This window comes from Seriola lalandi, unplaced genomic scaffold, assembly GCF_002814215.2.
Source record: "Seriola lalandi dorsalis isolate HSWRI2012SDOR001 ecotype SW California unplaced genomic scaffold, Sedor1 jcf7180002054949, whole genome shotgun sequence".
Lineage (NCBI taxonomy): Eukaryota > Metazoa > Chordata > Actinopteri > Carangiformes > Carangidae > Seriola > Seriola lalandi.
The window spans coordinates 1,814,095-1,834,502 of record NW_019525500.1 but is presented as its reverse complement, the minus strand read 5'-3'; the positions used below and the strand labels follow the sequence as shown (position 1 = coordinate 1,834,502).

Genomic DNA, 20,408 nt, shown 5'->3' with positions numbered 1-20,408 from the left:
CATGTGTGTCAGGGTGTGTGGGGGCTGCATGCCATCGACATGCCCTCTGGGCCTCCCCACAGCAACTGACAGAGGAGGAGGAGGAGGAGGAGGAGGAGGACGAAGGAGAGGGAAGAGGGAGAGGAAGAGGCAGGAATGAGTAGTTGTGGCTTTAACCTCAGCCAGTCTGCTCTAGGAGTCTAAGTGAGTGATACCTGCTGACAGATGATATGTCTGGCAGGAAGTTGGCAGAAGCTTCATTATCATGTCTCTTTACTCATCTGAATGACATAAAAAGAAAAAAAACAAAAAAACAAATGATTTGAAGAGAGGAGAGGTTGTTGGAGACCTGCTGCGATGTTCGTAGCTTCCTTTACAGTGGAACTTGTGGGCGGGGAAGACGGTGAAGATGCCCTCCTCTGAGCTGAAGTACTGCCACTTTATCCCCGGGTTGGACTTGAGGTTGTCTGCCAACACTGCAGAAGGAAGAGACACATGGAGAACAGGGACAATTAAAAATAAGTGAGCAGAACGTATTGGACATGGATCGAGGAAAAAGGGAGCATAAAGATCAGGGAAGATAAAATGGGAAACGGGACGGTCAGAAGAGAAGGACAGAAAACAGACGAGTAACTGAATCTTTCTTTGGCTCAGATTTAACCTCCTCAGGGAAGGAGACCTCTCAAGTTCAGGGGTCAACTGTGAATCCTGTGTGAATAAAGAGTGTGTGACAGAAAGCACTCACATGGCTATATGTGAAAAACAAACACACTATGTGTTCATGCTGAACACTTGATTAATATCATGATAAACAATTGGTATCATTTACTGTCTTAATGCCTTTTAGATAGTTTGGGCTGGGTTTGGAAGGCACATTGTGAAGCCTTTTGAGACACTATGAATAAGACTAGGCTTTACAAATAAATCTGACTTGACTTAACTTGACCTAAATATACATTTGGGAATAATATATTACACATTGGTGAACCGGTGGACGTGATGTTGGGTATCTTCAGTTAAAATGCCAGTATTATGTCGAGTGTGGGAACATGCAGTAAAGTAGGTATCAACATGTCATGCATATTCAGACAGAAAGCAAATTTCCGCCACACAAAAAGTAAGTTGCATTCGTGCCGAAACAGGTCTCTCAGCTGACTGTGTATGCAATAGTGCTGCCTCTAAAATTTGCTTTTTGTTTTGTCTGAACAAACAGGTAAATCATTTCAGGATTAAAACATGTTTTAGTAGAAAGAATATCTTGTGAGCTGCTGCACACAAACGTTCCTTTCCCGCTCAAACATTTGTGTATTGTTTTCCGTTTCTGGCCTTTTCAAACCTAGTGCAGGTGTATACAAGTCTGACCATTCAGACATGACAAGGAATTAAAAACATCCCTTTCTGGCTAGACATAAAGTATACACATGTAAATGCATTTCCCCTCTCACACCTCTCGCAGAATAAATTAACTTCAAGAGGAAAAAGAAGTTTGAACTACTCGGCTACTGGGAAGCGTACAGTACATTTCATTCATTTGGATACCGGATTTTGATCCGCGTGGCATAACTGTGACTGCGGGGGAAAGCTGAAATAACAGCCTTATAATACAAACTCTCTGCTGAGACACTGAGCCTAAGTATTTGCTCAACACTAACAGGCAGATTTTTTACTGGGTCACAGAGTAAACAGTATCTTCACAGAGATCCCATCACAAAGCCAGCAACTTCCTTTCCGCTCACTGCAACACAAAACGGCCTTTCACAAAGAGATGGAGGGGGTGGGGGGTGGGGGGGGGTGAGTTAGGGAGACACAAATAGAAACTTCGGGCCTTTAACCAGGCTAAAAGAGAGACAGAGAGGGAATAAGCAGACTGTAGCCATCACAGTAGGCTTCATTAAAATAAACAGCAATGCAGCTGTTAAAATAACTTTTCACTTGACAGTCGATCAGACATTCTGTTAGGATGCACATTAGATATGAAAGGCAAAGAGTTAAGAAAATCTAGCTATAATACAAATTGAAATTTCAAACACTTGTCCGTTTAGTGTCATAACTTAAATCCTATTAGCCACATAGGACTACCATTTCCCCTTTTTGGTTAGAAATGAATCTGGTCTTGTATTCCGCCCAATATAATCTTTTCAAAGAGAAGGTTTTGGTTTGATGTAGCCACATGTTCCAACATTTAAAATCTCACTTCTAATAAACCATCCTTTGCGGTTTCTGGAGTTCATTAGCAGTAGTATGCATTCAAAGCCTTTTGCTAATTAGATGACTATTTGATATGAGTCAGATGGGGATTTTCATGACCTGGAATTGGATATCAAATATCTTGTTAATTAAGTCTACAGTCTTTACCTGACACGCTTGATTTGCCATTCTTGCATGTCAGCTGCTTATAAATAATCCCAAAATGTGGTTCTTGGCTTATGATCACATTGAATTAATCACCTTTTCCAGCCTACTAACAATATTACCAGCCAAAAGAAATTGAAAGTCAAATATTCAAGTAACGTTAAAATCTGAAAGAAATGAAGCATATACCGTACACAAGCATATAGATAAATTACAGAACAACCGTGAAATCATCCAACTGCCAAAAATTATAAACAGCACCAAAAAAAAAGCACCACTGGCTACATGTACTTGGCAAAGAACTACTTTTTTTGAGACACGGCAGGTTCTTGCACATGAACTGAGCTCGCTCATCATATATTTTTCCCTGCCCAGTCACTCCATCCATCTCTGGGGCTCATATAAACAGGAACCACTCAGTTGTGTTGACAGTGGAAGAAGGGCTCTGTATACATCTGTCAGGCCACGGTGCTCCACTCTGCCACCAATGTTTAAATCTTCCCAGAAACAGATGGACAAGCCAAGAAATAGGACCCAAATTTCCTACAGCCTCACTACTCATGGCTATCCGCAAATGACCCACTCTATACATCTGTATTTATATCCATACATTAATGTGCCGCTTTAACTATCGCATGCTAGTAGAAGATCGTTACCATGATGCAGAAACATAAGAAAAATGCACTCAAAGAGCCGCCAAAGTGTATCTTCATTTTGAAGTTGGAGCTGAAATTGATGGAGAAGTTGGAAAATGTTTGTACATATATGCACAGACATAGAGTTCAGTGTGTGAGGCAATGCATCCTTCAAGAACAATTCAAGACATGTGAGGCTTGAAGATGAGGGTTTGACGGAGAGAATACTGGATGAAGAACAGCAAACAGGAGGTCACAAAACCACAACAAGTAAGAGAAACCGATTGGGAAATGAAAGAGGGAAAATGGAAGGAGGAGAGAAGATGGATCAAACTGCTCATCTAATCACACAGCACTCCACACCACTCATCTCTCATCTACCTGTCTTTTCACTCCCACCTGCCGGTATCACTACTGATGACTCCCACATCCACCATCTCTCTCCTATCTTCCCCTTCCTCCCAAAAATAAAAAGCAAAATGGAAGATGAGAGGAGAGAAGATGGAAGGAATACAATGCTGTCTTGATACAATTACTCCATTTCAATCAGCTCTCACCCTTCCTTTCTTCCCCTTCATTCATCATTCTCTCCCTCTCAATTATCCCTCACTCTCTCACCCGCTCGCTCCCTCCCTCCCCTCTGTGGCTGCTTGTTTAGACTGGGCCGAGACAAATGGGAGAGAATGAATACGCTGGGAGCGTGGGGGTCAAGGAGGGCTGAGTGTGAGGGGCAGGGGGAGGAGAGGGGAGGCGGAGGGGTAACTTGAACTCGCCGTGACTGGCTTGTAAGGAAAATAAAACCCCGCCGATGGTGACATGTTATGAATGGCAGTCATTATGAATGGTTAGCAAAGAGACGAGCAGGCTGGGATATCTGGAAGAAATAGGAGTTGGAGATGGTGATGGTGGTGATGGTGGTGGTGGTGGTGGTGGTGGGGGCAAGCGATGGTATGACAGAGGAAGAACAAATGCCGATGGAGGTTTCCCGTATAAAGGGGAAGGTGGTGGTGGTGGTGGTGGTGGTGGTGGTGGTGGGGTGATCACAATATCAAGTACAGAATGAACCAGCATGAAGTAGTACAAAGTCGTCTAAAAGCAAAAGCATCTATTAGGGTCGGGCAGTATGTTGAAATTTTCCCAACCAACCACCGTCGGTCCAACAACCGGCTATTGCCGATATATATTTGCACAGGTGAGTGCTGCGCCTGCACCTTCACCGTGTCCTCTGTCAATTGTCCCTTCATCACTGCCCTGTTTTTTGAAAGACAGCAATCAGTGCAACAGGAATGTGCCCAACTCCCAACTGCTTGTTCCTATTAGCGCACGCTTTGAACTGCGCTGTAGAGGTTAATAATTTACCAAGTTGAATTTGGTAAGGAGGCACAGCATTAAATTAGCAAAAATAAAATTAGAGAAATTGCTCCAAAAGGACCCCCCCAAAAAACAAACATCCAGGACCGATATATTCGTCCAATCGTGCAACCCTGGCATCTCTATCTGTTCTGCAGGGCCTTACTCGAGGGTGGTGAGAGACAGGAGCAAGACTTAAAGATTCATACAAACGAGGATGACGGTGGGCCAGTCTCTTTTCAGGTACATTCCTGACATTGCACTTAGCCAACCGCTGCGTAAAGTAGGTGTGACTGTCGGATTTCAGAAGTTACAAATATTCTGATGCAGCCCCACCCCCCAAAAAATCTGACATCCAAAATTCTGCTGAACAATCCAACGAGCATTCATTTTGAAGCATACTGACACCTTTAGGTAGTCCCTCAAAGATCTAGCCTGGAATTTGGACATGTTTGAGTTCAGTCTATAAGGTAACCATAGGGCTTCCTACTATGTCATACAGCACTGTCCAAAAATTCTGCAAACCAAATGGTCAGAATAAGATATTAGAATAAACATGAATAAGTTTGGTGACTTAAATTGGGAGAACTCTGGTTGGAGCAAAGTTCTCCCTCATGTACTTAAAAAAGAAATGTGTTAGTGGAGTGTGAAGCTAGATTTTTATCTGACTCTGAGTGGTAAACATGGTAATGAAACTTGATTATTTTTATGCAGTTCTTGGCAACATTCTTTCAATCTGACCATTTTTTAAAGAAAAGGGGGGTTGAAAACATAACTTCAGAAATCAGACAAGGATTTTGGTAGAATTAGTTTCAATTCATTCAATGATACAAATGCAAATTCCTGGAGAAAACCGGAGGTGATTGCACAATGCATGCTGGGCTAAAACACTCTGCGCATCATGAGCGTGTGCATTCAGTACAGCTTGACATTTCTTTCCTGGAAGCAGGAGGAGCACACTGCTAACCAAGCGATGGCAAAAGAACAAAAAAAGCAGCAGGGGAAAGTTGGCCTTTGCCTGGTCTTTAGTCAGTTCAGTACATTTTCTTCTTAATCAAATGCAGACTGACATATGTGGTGCAGACACATGTGGGTTTTTTACATGGTTATATTCTGCTATGTGCTTGTACAACCTGGAGTCTCAATAAAATGGATTGCGGGAGCAGTGAGAACACCATCAAACTGTTTTCCATTGCTCTTACTCAAGTGATTTGTTAGGAGTGTGTTGAGGTTACATATATGTACGGTGATTGTGACAACTGATGCAGTGTCTGCTTGAAGTAAAGTGAAGACTGAGATACAGAACTAACCAAGCCCTTCACAACAGGATGTTAAAAACATACATTACTTGATTGCAACCACAGACATGAGTTCAAAGTCAAACGAGAGTGAATTTGATCTCAGGCTATAAAAAAATATCTTAAATCAAAGGGTGAAAAAAAAGGAGGAGGAACGGGGAGAGAAAGGAAATGGAATGGAAGAGACAGTGAGAGTGTGGGAGCACAGCACAGCTCATTATTTCCATCTTAGATCTTTGTCCTTTCCTTTTTAACATTTAAGAAGATAAGAGGGAGATAGATAGAAGAGATAATACTACTTCATCAAACCTGGTTGCTAAGGCAATTGCTGTTAAATTATACGTATTTGGTGCAGAGACCATTGTAAAAAAGAAAAGAGAAAAAGAAATGATTCTAAAGTTTGAATGGTGTAAACAGTGTATCCATGTTTCATTTGTTAAAGTAGGTCAATTCAGATAATAGAAAATTATTTGTGCTACATTTGATGTGTGTGTGTGTGTGTGTGTGTGTGTGTGTGAGACAAACCTGAGTTGAGGTCTCGTCCAGGGTTGAAAGCTCGGCTGTTAACGGTGGGGGAAAGTCTATCACAGCAGATGGTCTTGGAGACGTTGGTATTGAAGTTTCCATCAAACCTAAACACACACAAACAGGCGAGATTTGAGAAATTTATAGAGCGTGTCCAACTCATTTGTTGGTGGAGCAGCTTTTTCTTTTTTTTTGGCTTTTCTCTCAGCACCAACACATTTACTACTTCTCTGCTTTATGTCCAATAAAACCAAACTCACAGGTTTACAAATACCTCTGACTTTATGGTTTACTTTATGGCTTTATATCTTAATGGTAATGTTTATGTTCAACTAAAAAAAACAAAACAAAACAAAAAAACCCTTTGACTAAGATTTACACAAATAGTAAAGAAATGTATATGAAACCATGACGTTAATCCAATTAGACCAAACATCTGTTGAAACGAACAGACCCTGCTCATTTCATTTGAGCTAAACTGTATCACTGCCTATATCATCTGTTGCCCAGACCTCATATTAAAGTCAAAGTTATGGCTGGTGAATAATATTTTCCATGGAAAACTGCCTGAATTCTGCTTTTCTCCCAACAAAGCTCATACCCAGTTCCCTGAATACATCTGAATGTGATTGAAGGAATGGCTGCCTGCTTAATTCAGTGATTGAAATCATCTGTCACGCAGCCTCAACTTGTATTGTCACGTCTCTGTCAAATTTTCCCCACTCATTCCCCAAGTGCCATTCTCAACAGAACGTTACACTGACAGCAGACGATTTGTAGTCAAATGATTGTTTGCTGGTGAGTCACTGTTTTCCCAAAGGTTATGGTGATTATTAGCAAAGCTGGCAAATCTTGATCGTTATATTAATATTCCCTCTGGTTGTTCCCTGCCTCAGCACAACGCTAATGAAAAGACAATGATGAGGCTGAGACGATGTTGGGGTTTTACCGTGAGAGATGAGAGGAGGCTCAGCATGTGAAAGGTCTCTGCTTAAGCAAATCTTTTTTGGCAAAAAAAAAAAAAAAAAAAAAAACTGAAATGTGAGGCACTGTACAAATTCAGAGCTATGTTCTATGGCATTTGTGGAGATGAAAGCAGAAGAAGGCTGGATTTTATGATCAGAGAAAAACTGAAAATAACTGCTTCAAACATTTACGTCATCCAAGTCAGCCGCACAATTAATACAATACAGGGCTGATCCAGAATCTAACTGCTTTTTCTGCTTCAGCTTGTGAGCAATTTTCATTTATTTCTTAACATTTAATAAGCCACAGATTCAAGCCTTCCACACTACCCTTCAACCAGGCTTAAAGCAGCCGGTTATATGGAGATGCAATTCAACAGCTCCAGAAAGCAGATATTCTTATGTGGGTCACAGCATTTGATATAGACGTACTCTCTAATCACTATCTGTTAAGGGTCTGAAAGAAGCCAGAGAGATAGATGGACACAGAGAGAAAAAAGTAGGGAGGAATGTGGTTTCCAATTGATATGTGACGCATAAGAGCATAAAAAATAAATTAAAAAGGAGGCATCAACACACTTGCAAGAAAAATAAGGACGGCCCACTTTTGATGTTGGCAGGATTTGGATGTAGCTATAATGCACTGCTCTGCGAAAATTTTCACTGCAATAAAAGGCTATTTCAGGACAGGATATGAGTCATTCTACTCAGTTATTAATGTTTGCATCACTGTACACAGTAATAGAGAAATTAAATTCATACAAATTAGAGTTGTTCTTTCTTCATGTGTGGCATATTATCGGTTTGGCATCACATCACATTATCTCAAGTCATGTTCCTCACATTCACGTGTATCTGTAATGTTGTCATGTTCTTCATCTGATTCAAGGGTCTAAGGGCTGAGATCCTTGAATTGTAAAGCCCCCTGAGGCAAATCGAGTTGACTGTCCTACATCACATTCTGTATTATATTCTATTATACTGCATTTGTTAGAAGAATATTACATTGGATGTTTAGCCTATCAGGGATTGTGGGTAATAATCTGGGACAATCACACAATTACCTAAAGACACTGCTGTCCTGTCTCTTTGGTGCGATTATCTGTTTAAATTGGGCCCTAAACAGCAATATCTTCTAACATGCTCTTTCTCTCATGTATTAGATAATAATGATTCCTGACAGCGCTGAGGATATGTCTCTGATGTCTGTTATACACTTGCAAAGCTTTGACAAAAAGAGGATCAGAAATATTGCCTTTATCGGCAATCCGAATGAGCTCATAACGAACAAATGTAACGGTTAAAATGTCATGCTAGTCCCAGCAGAGCTGCTTGCCTGAACTGTAATTGGTCCCTGCAAGGAACTGTGGCGTAGCGTGAAAAATACAGTGTTGTCCTTCAGCATGTACACGCCCAAAAGTGTTAAAGAGGTGTCGAGCAATGAGATCTGCGCTGCAATCAGCACATCTTTAACACATTGAGTTTCTACAAACATCCGCACACATGACTTATCCTTTTTCAGTGATCAGTTTCAGTGTTAAGCGACAGAATAAGCAGTGCTATTTTAAAATGCCTCTCGTGTGTGTCGGTGGAGATGGTAAGGCACGGTTTCCAGAGCCTTCATCTCTGGAGTTAAGAGCTGACAAAAGGGGAGGTATGCAGAGGAGCAGCCTGTTCTGCACTGCACCAACCCTGGGTGCTTTGATCCTTCCATCTCTCCAACTAGTCCCGCCACCCCCTGCCCCCACCGCCGCCCCACCCCTCCACTACCACCACCTCTCTGGCTTAGCAACACACAGACACACGTGAGCGAACATAACCACACACGCACGTCATTGTACACTTATCTTTGTGGGGAGGCGTCACTGACATAATGCATTCCCTAGCCCCCATTACGTTAACCTTAAACATCACAACCCTAACCCTAAGTCTTAACCCTCAACTGGCCATTTTAACTTGTGGGGCAAAGCCGTCAGAACCCGCAAGTATAGTAGACTCCTGGTTTTCGGACCCCACGAATATATTAAGACAAAACCACACACACGGACACACACGCTACATCCCCTCTTTTGGCTCCGTCTGCTTGCAGACCTGGCATTCGCTCGGTTTGATTGACAGGTGCTGTGATGTACAGGCTGCGTTTGAACTTCACTCGTTTAGAGCCCCATAAGGCCAAAGTCATTACTATTCTCCTTCAACCCACTTTGCATAGAAGGGTTGGGCAGGACGCTCAGCAAAATGTGTGCCAGATAAAAAATACATTTGCAGGCACTTTGAATTCCACATCAAAAAAACATACTAGAACGAGGGAGAGAAAGAGCGAGAGAGAGAGAGAGAGAGCGAGGGGAGGGCTCCCATTCTGATCAGGCATCTTAATGAGGGCAGAAAAATCTGCTTCGCAAAAAAGACTGGACCCATCACACACAAGAGCTAACACAAATACAAACTGGATTTGATTTACAAAATAAAAAAATAATTGTATTAACACAAACTCTTATCCATGAATGTTACAAACACCATGCGCAACGCTTTAAATAATTCCTTTATTGAATGTGCATATTAATAATGTATTGTAGGAATGCTTGCTGTATTACCATATTTCCAAGAAGGGGGGTGTTCTCCAGGCAGTAATTAAAAATGATCCTGGAGACAATTTAACAGCCCAGACCTGTGACTGTCCTTAAGAAACATTCAAACTCAAATTTATTCATGTTCCTTTGAATATTGACTTAAAATTGACATTTTTTTTTCTATGCTTTTAACCCAGAAAGAAACAAATATGTACAATTCATTCATTCTGAAAAACCACAGGGGGTCTTTTGCTAGAGGAGAAAAACTTTTTCCAATTTTGGAAATATAAATCTTCAGTTACACTAGAGAAAAGACATGAAGTCCTGTGTCTTATAGTACAGAGTGAAATGGGCAGGCACCTCTAAATAAGGCAGCACCTGCCATGTTCAACACCAGCCATTCACTGTTTATATAAAATCTATTACATTAAGCTGCACCCTGCTGCAGGAACCATGTATATCCACAAAGGAGGCAATCATACACCATTCAAAAAGCCCATTGAGAACAATTACCTTGAAGAGGCTTGCTGTTGTGCAAGCTCCAGTGTCAAGAGTAATACCATTTCTAATGTGTTTGCAATCCCTCAGTGAATAGCAGCAGTGAAGCCGGCAACATGCTAGCTGGAGAATGGAGAGTGCTTAAAGGAAGCCTTTCATAAACCTGGCTCTATCCAAACAGATTTCATTGTGATATCAATATGTAGAGTGGATTTTGGAGGCCTGTACGGTGTCCAGCAGCTCTTCAGAGGGCATCTGGGGCTTAAAGCGAGAAGTCCTCTCAAAAGAAGGGAAACAAGGAATAAAAAGCTCCTAAATAAGCACCATACTTATAATGTATTTAGAATGTGGATTTGACTTTTAACATGTGTTGGACAAAACACAAAGCTATTTACCATTATCGAAAGTTTATTCTGTTCGCTGGGATGTTAAATGATGACTGAGATTCTGCAGATTCAAGTTCGACTGGGTTAAGAAAGGGAGTGTAAACAGGCCAGACAGAGGAGACCCGGAGCCCTCACTGCTTCATCTGTCCTTGAACATTAACCAAGGTGGAAGTCGTGATAAAAAAAAGAAGGGATTGAAAAGCCAAGGGAGAGGAAGGGAGTATATCAGAGACTGGAATGAGGAATAAACAAATGGAAGCATGGAAGGAAGGGACAAGTTTAAGGGAGGCAAAGAGAGGGGAACAAAGAAGAGGAGAGCGAAAGAGGAACAGGGTGACATTAACGGTGGCATGTGGACAGAGAGAGAAAAAAAAGTTCTGATGGTGGCAAAGCATTTACACCTGTTATGATCACTTAAACAAAACCACCTCCCAACCTGCCTGGTGTGTTGCCATGTCCTTCTCTAATATGAAAACAGAGCTATCATCATCATGCTGACGATGACGATATTTTTACCAGAAGATCAGTTTGATCTGAAGCACTAAGTCTGAGTAGCTGCTCACTGCTGCCGCATATACTCTTGATCTAGACTGTAAATCTGCCAGCAGCTCAGATAGTGAGAATTCTTCTTTAGAAACAGGAGCTAAGAATTAGCACTATGGTGTCTTTAATCTCTATGTTTAATTTATGAGCGATGGTACTGCAATATCATCCCTCATATATGGTATTACTACATACTGTATAGGAATGCTGTGATCAATGGAGGTGAGATAAAGTTAGGCATGTGGTGTTCAGCAACCAAGACCCATGATAGAAATATTGATTTTGTCATGTGGGAACAGAGCACAAACAAGGCTGCAACTCATATGTGTAAACTGTAATACCTTTAGTTGAGCAACTTGCATTTGATGGATAAAAAAATTGTATGAACTTTCCCAAAACCGCTGCACATTATAAAAAAACAAAAAGCTACTGGATACAAAAAAACATCATCCACTCGATTTGGTGTAAAGAAGGTTTTCAGTCACAACGACAATTGTCAGATATACCATGATATGAGTTGAAGTCATTGTTACAGTCTCACTCATGTGTTGTTCTCTCAAAGCTTAAAAATCACCATATAAAAGAATAAAAACATATTTTTGTCATAAGGTTAAAAACAAAACAGTTGTCAGGATTGAACAAAGGTGATTCCAACTATATTTTTTGATCTTCCCATTGAAAGAAAAATGTTCCCAAACACAGAAGTTACAGATATTATGTCTGCAGTACTGGCAAGTAAAATCCTGAGTCATGGGGATTTGTCACAGATTGGAGCAAGGTTGCAAAAAGTACAGTATTTCTTGAAGATGTTGTAAACAGAGCAGTGGAGGTAGCGATGGCACAGACTTTATGATACGCAGGAAGTGAAATATCTCCACAACAACTGGATGGATTGTCATGAAATTTGTTTCCCTCAAGGTGAACTGTGATTACTGTGGTGCCTTTACTTTTAACCTGGCACCATTATCACCTCAAATTTTTTACTTCAACTTAATGCTGTGGTTTATGCCAAAGTTTTCCATGTCTTGTCTCCCACTACATTTTCTCTTCTTTTATTTCGGCGAGATTGCTGTTTTTTTTCCCCTCTTAAAAGAACTCCTCAGGATCATATGAACGGCGTTTTTCTTCCACAGTCCATTCACAGCTTATCTCTTCACGAACTACTGGTGAAACGAGACCATCAAATGCCATCTGGCCTGCTCCCAAGCACACTTCTCACTTTTACAACTGCATATCAGTGGAACTGTTGAAATGAGCGCCTTGAGATTGTGTGTTAAAAATATAAACATACATACACCAACTCCATCAGTTACATACTTTTGCTATTTTCAGGTACAGCCTGTTGTTGAGACCGAGCAGTGATTAAAGCATACCAGCGCACGCTTAGCACTGCCCTCTGTGGCCTCCCTGTGAAATGATAGCCTGCTAGCCTGATGGCTAACAGACATGGACACCCTGTGAATCACCTGATCCGCCTCTAAACTGACTGACCTGACTGGGACCCCCAGAAGCAGCTGATGCCCAAGACTAATGAAGGACACTCTGAAGTGGACTACAGAAGGATAAAGTCCCGTCCTGATTCAAACTGCTTGCAATGCACAGTGTTTCTTGCCAACATGGTATATATATATATTTATTTATTTATTTATTTATTTATTTATTGTGTGTGTGTGTGTGTTTTTTTAATATTCCTTGGTAAGTAGGTCGGCTAACAGTATGACATTTCACTTTGACACGTTCATTTGTTTTCTTGCCAAGAGTTAGATGACAGAATTGATACCACTCTCATGAGCCAAGCAAGAAGGAACAGCAAAGAAGAAAATAGCTTAGCATAAAGATTAGATTTGATTCTTCAAATTTCTAAGATTCTTTCAAAGTCATAAAATACACCTACCTGCACCTTTAAAGCTTAGTAGGGTTGCAGTTACTTTCGTGACCCTCTCCTGTTTATAAGTCAGCTGGAAAGAGCCAGGCTAGCTGGGGCTCCCTGTGTCCAGTCTTTATGCTAAGCTAACTGCCTCCTGGCTCCAGCTCTGGACTAGACATTTTGTGAAATATGCTCATTCACAATTGATACCACTCTTACAGTTGTGGATTTGTTACTTTTGGGGCAGAGCTAGCTTAGCTGTTCCCCCCTGTTTTCAGTCTTTATGGTAAGCTAAGCTAAACAGCTGCAGACTCCAGTGACATTATTTACCATTAAGACATATCAGTGGTATACATCTTTTCATCTAACTCTCTGCAAGAAAGCAAATAATCGTATTTCCCACAATGATTAACTGTTACTTTAAGTTTGACCATTTATTCCTTACAAGATGAAAAACAACAATTTTGTTTACATTCAACAAATACTTAGTGTTAGAGTTTTAGATATACTGTAGGCAAGTTATCAGAACTTTATTTTAATGCTAAGGCATTAAAGGCAATATTGCAACATTCGACAAACTTAAGAAGCTTCCCTGGTGCAGAGTGCACATGAAGGCAGAGCTAAATTATTCTACATACAGCTCCTGAAAGTATCTCACGATCCTACATAAACCCAAAAAAATGAAAGCAAGAGAGCTCTGCCTTTTCCCCCCTTGAGGAAGATCCTTTGAAGTTCGGGGATCTATCAAACGCAGCTTCAGTTTGGTATGTCCAACCCCACCACCACCACCACCACCACCACCTGCACCACCACAACCCTCCCCCCATGTGACTCCCTCTGCATCATTCCATCCCTCCTACTGAGACCTTATATAATCATTTTCTCTGCAACTTCTGCCTCAAACTGTCTCCCAAAGCTGTGCATCCATGCTTTTAGACTTGGTTTTAGACTGCACATGTTGACACATAAATACAGCATGTTTGCGTGTGAACAAGTGTTGAACATACAGCATCTACAGTATGTCGTGTGCATGATTCGGCTACAGGTGGCCAGTGGCCCTCAGCCAGACAGCCTCCCCCCTCTGCACAGATGACCTTGCAGCCTGTGAAGTCTGCAGTGCAAAAACTTCAGAGAGCAATGACTGGTTACATCGGCTGATAAAGGGGAGGGAGATAGACAGAAATGGAGAGAGGGGATGAGGGGTAGAGACAGCTGCGGCTCTGGAGATTAGAACTGAAAGCAGCTCTCTCTCGCTCTCTCTTTCTCTCTCTCTCTCTCTGCACTTGGCTTTGAACTGTGTTTTTGCCTGCTGGAGTTAGTGATTGGCTGAAAGGCTGAGTTTATACTGCAGACTGGGGCAATTCTCTCAGCACAGGATTTAAATCTGACATATTAAGTCTCACACCCAATTTCATAAAAATAGACTAACGCTCTCGTCATGTCGGCACCCTCTTCGCCGAGCACAATGCCTAGATTTGATCCCAAAATTACGTTCGTAAGAACACAATGAAAATAATGTGCTGAAATTGAATTTTGTGTCATTTTGTCATCATTAACATCGACATTTGTGTTGCAATATGTTTGGAAGTTCTGCAATTTCATGATGATTTTTAAAAAACTAGTGAATACGAGTTGATACCGACACAGCCATCAAATCTCCAGGCTATTAAAAAACGTCATTACCTATGAAAACCCAACATCTCCCTGCCTTCCTGGGCCTCCAAGTTCCATAAAACTCATTATTGTTGACTTACACTGCAGCAAAGCATCAACTGGCACAACCACAAACTATCAAATAGGTTCTGAAAGAGGTTTAAACACAGTGCCAAGTATCAGGCCACAGCAGCACTGCTCAAGTCCCTAAATGATTTGCTCTAAACACAGCTATAACTAATCCAAGGATTATCAAAACATGTTTAAACAAGGGAGAAACGGGGGTTTTGCATGTGTAGCTGGAGAATAAAGCAATGTATAGAGAGCTGAGTGCAGGTGCTAACAGTGGGAGGTGGGTTTGCACACAGAGAATGAAGCTCCTGCAGAGATTTGAAGTGAAAGAGTGTATGAAAGAGAAAGACAAGAGCATGTCTTTGTGTGTGTGTGTGTGTGTGTGTGTGTGTGTGTGTGTGTGTGTGTGTTTGTGTGTGTGTGTTTGTGTGTGTGTTTGTGTGTGTGTATTACTTACTCCATCATAGATGCTGGTATGGAGCAACAGTCCTGTATGGCAGTGAGTGGAGAGGTGAGGTGGGCAGTGTATGAGGCTTCCACCACCTGTTTGTTCCTGTTCACCACATCCAGGTAGCGGTTAAACTTCTCCCGAATCTTCTTGGCCAACTGCACAAGGCACAGACACACAGACATGTTAGACCATGATTAGTGATGACACCGAGTTTGACCTTATAAAACAGTTTTACATCTGCAAGATGGACCAAGAAAACTTTTACTTTCAAGGCTGAATGGAACATTATTTCGCCCACAGTCTGCCTAAAATACACACACACACACACACACACACACACACACACACACACACACACACACACACACACACACACACACGGTCAGACAGACACTACTGATACTTTAATAAGCCTGAGTTCAAACACTTCTCATCTGGTATTGACAGAATTGCCAGGATTTAACTCTACAAACCTCAGCCCACATCATTATTTTTACCCATGGCTGTTTTTCCAATTTATCACAATATGGTCAGAGGAACATAAATCTAGCAATTCTGGTTTAAAGGAGTGGCTACACAACGTTACATAGACAGGTGTCCATGTGAAAGAACACACAGTCAGTTGTGAATGAACATCCGTGGAACCTAAAATCATCACAGTCCTTGCATACATTTGCAAGTTGATATTGAAAAGTGATGCTAAACAACATCAAAGATGCCCAGACCTCAGGCTGCGCTAAGTGTGAAATCCATTACTGTTAAAAACAGAGCAGAATGATGGATGTCTGAGGCTGGAGGACATTAACTGCTCTCCGCTTCCACACAGCAAACCCTTCATCATTTGATAAGAAAATCCACCCAAAAAACACAACAGAGTGCCAGCCAGAAGTGGAAGTTGGGGAGCTGAAGCATTGTAAACATATGTGGGAAAAAAAAAGAGACATCACACAGCTCTTATAATAACATGTGCTGGATTCCACTACTTTCTCTCTTGGGTGGTGCATTCATGTACATTTTATTTGGTGATTATCTTGCACAATAGAGTACAGTCAACTTTTCATCCTGTTCGCAAGTAATTTTTCTAATCATTCATTTCATTAAAAAAGAGAAACAAGATTCCTAGAAGTCTCCAGTGAGTGAGAAACTCTGTTTTAGAGTGTAGTTTACCTCTACAAGGCTTGGAAACCAGGAAGCAGGGAGGGGGAAATGGAGTTTCTAAACAAAGGCAGAGCAGCTAATTCAGCTGTGTTTACTGGGACCCTTAATGCAAGCCCCTGAACATGCATACATTATGCTTTGTCTTTCTTCCTCTGAAGGACTAGGTTCTGGTTGAGCACACATCTCACAGTGCTCTTTCAAAATGGGGCTCCAGCTTCTCTGGGGAAACTAATAACCAGCGCTGTAGCAGCCCCCTGGGGAACATTAATAACCAGCGCACCAGCAGCTCTTCACAACAGATCCCTGTTCTTGCTTTTTTGTTTGCCAAAATGCCTTAAAAGGATGTTATGAGGGATTGTGAGGAATTTACACCCACTCAATCTGAGACTTCACATGTATGTAATCTGTTACAGATTATCCTCTTAATTTAAAAGCTGTCACATGTTCCCCTGGTTTACTAAAGATCTGTTAAAGAACTAATCACTTGAAGTTAGTTTTGGATTACATTTTCATCCAACATCTCTGAAATACTGAAAGGATAGATTCAAAATTTTTTAAGTCTGTCTTAAAACAGTATTCATTTAAACATACGAACATCGAAACAGGCTTTGTTTGTCGTAATCATTCCTCTTTCTAATACAGGCCATTAAGATGTCCCTTTTCAAATGCTCCTTCAATGTCACTAGCTAGGACTGACTTTAAGGGTTTGCTCCTGTTCTGGTCCTGCACCGGTTTGCCTGGTTCCGCATTACATATCCGACATGCTCACAGTTTCTCAACCCAACAGATTTCTCAGGCCACAGGACAGCTGTTTCTGTCTGGATCTGGAGTTGTCAGTGTTTATGCACCTATAGCATTGAACATACCACCTGCTGAATTCAGAGTGACACCAACTGTCTTCTCTTAAAACAACAGAAATTCTTATTTGATTTTAGCTTTAAATTACTTGTGTATATAGTTATAGCGTGTATACTTTTGTGAATCCATCTTCCTGCCTAAATTTGGGTGTATGTGAGGCTGTGGTGCGGACATCCACGTGCCTAGATCTGTTAAAGGGTACAAACAGTGCATGAGCTGGAAAAAAAAAAAGGACACTGAGTTTGAAGAGAGGCTGTGTGAGGTGGTCTGCCACTACCCTCATCTCTACAGTTCATCTTTAACAGCACTGTACAGCAGACAAAGCAGCTCTTCTTCTTCTTCTTGCATGGATGTCGCCATTTTGATTTGATTCGTAATGCGCATGGAATACCTTGACACCAATCCACACTAAAAGGAGTAATATTTTCTTTTTGTGTACTGATACGTTATACTTTTCTTTTCACGACATTATCTTATATGTTTGAGCCACAGTAGCTTTTGTTCCGCAAAGGTTAATTTAATATCTTTTTAGGATATAAGCCAAAATCTTTTTGACCTTTGAAAAATATACCTATGTTTGTAGGTAAATCAAAAGAGGTGGGGTCCACCCAACTTAATGATTTAAGAAAAATGGAGGCACCTGATCTGAATTTTTAATACATGTGTAAATTCTATCTCAGATTAAAAATTTAACAAAAACTGCAGGTGATTTCTCACAGCAGTCTTCTGAATACTTTCCAGAGCCATTTTAAGTTACGTACTCAGCCTTGTTGAATGCAGAAAAAGTCTTATTTCCACAGTAACTGGACCCCCTTTGTTCACATCCCATAATTACCGGTGTCTGTAAAAGGGCTGCGATTTAAGCCAGGAACAGGGAAATGTACCGCGACCCACTGACCGCTTGTACACCTAATCAGCCGCCCGCTATTCCTATTAGGGGTTTAACAGAGGCCTGAGGCACACCCCACAATTACTGCTACTCCACCACAAGGAACACACACACACACACACACACCGAGACACTAACATATGCACTCTTACACACGGACTTCAACTTAAACACACAAACTTTGTACACCCCGACACACAGTACTGTCCATGCACGGCAGCATGGCAATTAGTTGCAGTGGACTTTGTATTAAAAAGAGGAAAAAGGGCCAGTGTTCAGCTGAGCAGTGTTTCCATAGCTGGGGGGAGGGAGAGTCAGACGGAGGGAGAAAATAAGACTCAAACTTTTAACAGTGACTTAAGAGAAACCAGAAACATTAAGCTATGCAAGTTAAAGCTTGGGTTACGGTCTGCCACAGTCCAGCCAAAGCCAACCTGTGCTCTGCAGATTAACCACATTCTCCAACACACGGGGCTCCTCTCTCCACTCTCTGACCCATCCAACCAGTTTGGAGGGTTTGCAACACCCAGTGGGGTTGGTTCAGCCGCAGAGCAGGAGTGGGTGGAATGGGTGCTGGAGTTTTAAAGGTTCACCAGGACGGGCAGTCTTCAACCACAATCACTGGTAGTAGTGTTTATGGCGAGTCTTACTTTGGATCGTGGGGTTGAAGTTAATGCATGAACGAGTGAGGAACGGACACAGGTCTGTTCTGCACGCTTAAGAAGCTCTGGCATGGAAGAAATTGGACTGTTCATGTCTTGCTTCTCCTTGGATGAACTGATTTTTTTATTGAATTAAAGCATTTCCCTCAGGTTGCTTCCAATGATGGTCAAAAGGTTCATCAAGCTTTTATACTGCAGACTTTGTTCACTGTACAGATGGTGATGTAAATATTTGGCATGATTTGATAAAGTAACAAAATGTCTTTCTACACACAAATGGAAACACCTCCTCCTTACAGGTCTGTCAAGGAAAACAGTATCAGTTTACAATGGAGGAAGCACCACAGTAAATGCATGATGGAAATGCGTCATCATGTGATAATACTAGATTGTGGAAGGGAATAAAAAATGTTTCAGATATTGCAGCTACACATACACCATAAAGTATTTGACTGATATCAAGCTAAGCCTGTAGATAAACCTGTAGATATGAATAATGAATAAAGTTATCATCTCTAATTGATATCCTCAATGCAGCAACAGCAACATATCAGCAGTGAAAAATGGTGAAATAATCAAAATCAAATTTTTGGGTTGAATAGAACCATTTCTGGTTGTCCTTTTCCTTCCATTTCTTAAATGTCATCTTGTGAAAGACGCATCCACCAGAGCTGCAGCTGACAGGGTGGTATACTGAGATGCAATTCTAATTTTAATACCTTCCATCTACCATTTTTCCCATATAATATATACAGTGGGTATGGAAAGTATTCAGACCCCTTTAAATTTTTCACTCTGTTTCATTGCAGCCATTTGCTAAAATCAAAAAAGTTCATTTTATTTCTCATTAATGTACACTCAGCACCCCATCTTGACAGAAAAAAACAGAAATGTAGAAATTTTTGCAAATTTATTAAAAAAGAAAAACTGAAATATCACATGGTCATAAGCATTCAGACCCTTTGCTGTGACACTCATATTTAACTCACATGCTGTCCATTTCTTCTGATCCTCCTTGAGATGGTTCTACTCCTTCATTGGAGTCCAGCTGTGTTTAATTAAACTGATTGGACTTGATTAGGAAAGGCACACACCTGTCTATATAAGACCTTACAGCTCACAGTGCATGTCAGAGCAAATGAGAATCATGAGGTCGAAGGAACGGCCCAAGGAGCTCAGAGACACAATTGTGGCAAGGCACAGATCTGGCCAAGGTTACAAAAGACTTTCTGCAGCACTCAAGGTTCCTAGGAGCACAGTGGCCTCCATAATCCTTAAATGGAAGAAGTTTGGGACGACGACAACTCTTCCTAGACCTGGCCGTCCAGCCAAACTGAGCAATCGTGGGAGAAGAGCCTTGGTGAAAGAGGTAAAGAAGAACCCAAAAATCACTGTGGCTGAGCTCCAGAGATACAGTAGGGAGATGGGAGAAAGTTCCACAAAGTCAACTATCACTGCAGCCCTCCACCAGTCGGGGCTTTATGGCAGAGTGGCCCGACGGAAGCCTCTCCTCAGTGCAAGACATATGACAGCCCGCATAGAGTTTGCCAAAAAACACATGAAGGACTCCCAGACTATGAGAAAAAAGATTCTCTGGTCTGATGAGACCAAGATTTAACTTTTTGGTGTTAATTCTAAGCGGTATGTGTGGAGAAAACCAGGCGCTGCTCATCACCTGCCCAATACAATCCCAACAG

At 41.4% G+C, this 20,408-nt stretch overlaps 1 protein-coding gene across 2 annotated transcripts in view; it reads right to left on the bottom strand.

Annotated features, from left to right (window-relative positions):
• Positions 1-20,408, bottom strand: part of cachd1 (cache domain containing 1) — an 86,446-nt gene that overhangs the window by 31,249 nt on the left and 34,789 nt on the right. For both annotated transcript variants that reach the window (XM_023394576.2, XM_023394577.2), the window contains exons 3-5: positions 15,151-15,299; positions 6,140-6,246; positions 329-455 (exon numbers count right to left, since the gene is read on the bottom strand). In XM_023394576.2, the coding sequence (XP_023250344.1) occupies positions 329-455; positions 6,140-6,246; positions 15,151-15,299 (383 nt within the window). The remainder of the gene's footprint in view (positions 1-328; positions 456-6,139; positions 6,247-15,150; positions 15,300-20,408) is intronic.